Source organism: Austrofundulus limnaeus, unplaced genomic scaffold, assembly GCF_001266775.1.
Source record: "Austrofundulus limnaeus strain Quisiro unplaced genomic scaffold, Austrofundulus_limnaeus-1.0 Scaffold631, whole genome shotgun sequence".
Lineage (NCBI taxonomy): Eukaryota > Metazoa > Chordata > Actinopteri > Cyprinodontiformes > Rivulidae > Austrofundulus > Austrofundulus limnaeus.
This window is the reverse complement of record NW_013953033.1, coordinates 43,983-45,291: the sequence shown is the minus strand read 5'-3', so window position 1 is coordinate 45,291 and position 1,309 is coordinate 43,983. Positions and strand designations below refer to the sequence as shown.

General features: G+C 45.8%; 1 protein-coding gene across 1 annotated transcript in view; it reads left to right on the top strand.

Annotated features, from left to right (window-relative positions):
- Positions 1–537, top strand: part of nxnl1 (nucleoredoxin like 1) — a 9,220-nt gene extending 8,683 nt beyond the window's left edge. The window contains exon 3 of the mRNA XM_014027287.1: positions 146–537. Coding sequence (XP_013882741.1) covers positions 146–485 — 340 coding nt within the window. The 3' untranslated portion in view covers positions 486–537. The remainder of the gene's footprint in view (positions 1–145) is intronic.
- The last annotated feature ends 772 nt before the right edge of the window (positions 538–1,309 follow it).

The window sequence follows — 1,309 nt, the reverse complement described above, 5'->3', positions numbered from 1 at the left end:
CACTGAGTTGCCGCCATGTGATTGGCTGATTAGAAATTAAGTGTTAACGAGCAGTTGGGCAGGTGTACCTAATAAAGTGGCCGGTGAGTGTAAATTCATTATCTCTTTGCTGCTGTGTGCATGTCTGTGTGTGTGCTACCCACAGGGAGCTGGAGACCATGTTTAATGTGAAGGAGGTGCCCATGGTGGTGGTCCTGCGCCCTGACAGCTCCGTCCTCATCCACAATGCCGTGGAGGAGATAAGCCGCCTGGGGCCGGACTGCTACCGCAACTGGCAGGAGGCGGCAGGGCTGATCGACAGGAACTTCCTCATGAAGGAGGACTTTGAGGAGAAGTCCATGCGCAGCTTCACTGACCCCATTAGGAGATTAAAGTACAAGGTGGAGGATGAGAAGAAGAAGAAAAGAAAGAAGAAGGGCAGAAGCTGGGGTGGAGGTGGGGATGCAGGAGTAGTTGACAAGGATGGAGGAGAGTCACCTTGGTGATGGAGACTGAGAACAAGAGAGGAAAGTTTTGGATTTAAACTCATAGCTGATAAAATATTTTGTCACCGATCTCCTACTCTGCAAACTAGGACAGTTTTTCCTCTTTTCTTCAGTATAATTTCAGAAAATTCATACATCTTTGATGCTGCACTTTTATATACTGACTTGAATTTTACATTTTTAGCGTTTAACCTTCCAAAGAACTAGACCCTCTTGATCAGTGGTGTCAAGTGGTGTGAAACAAATACATAAAAACTAGTTTTATTTACTGTTGAGTTTTGGTGAAATACTGTCATCCTAAACTCTCCCACTTTCCCACAGGGAAACTGAAGGATGTGTTCCAGTTAAAATTATGTCATTTCCATATTCCAGTACAAATGCTAAATTCACTGTACTTATATAGCACCTTTCTGTCCAACTAAGATACTCAAGGTGCTTTACACCAGAGATTCTTAACCTATGGGCCACGGCCCAATTGAGGGCCTCAAAAGAACAACAGTTTTTAACTTTGGGCCACAGAGGGCCGGGGGACCACATTGATTTTGAATAAGGTGCAATACACTTTCTCACCACTAGTAGCGGTAGTGTGCCACTCAGATGTTTAACAACATTTTTAATACATAGAAGAAGAACCTTAGAAACCTGCAGAGAATGGGAACCTGTGTACTTGTATAAATGTGTCCAAAACGACAGGCCGGGTCCTCCGGAGGACCCAGACTACCCGGTCGCGGTGGGCCGGGTCCTTGGTAGACCGGGAAGACTGGAAAAAAAAGAGGCTGTGAATTTGGACGGTCTAAGCCCCCCTCTTTACCCCGGCGTATGTC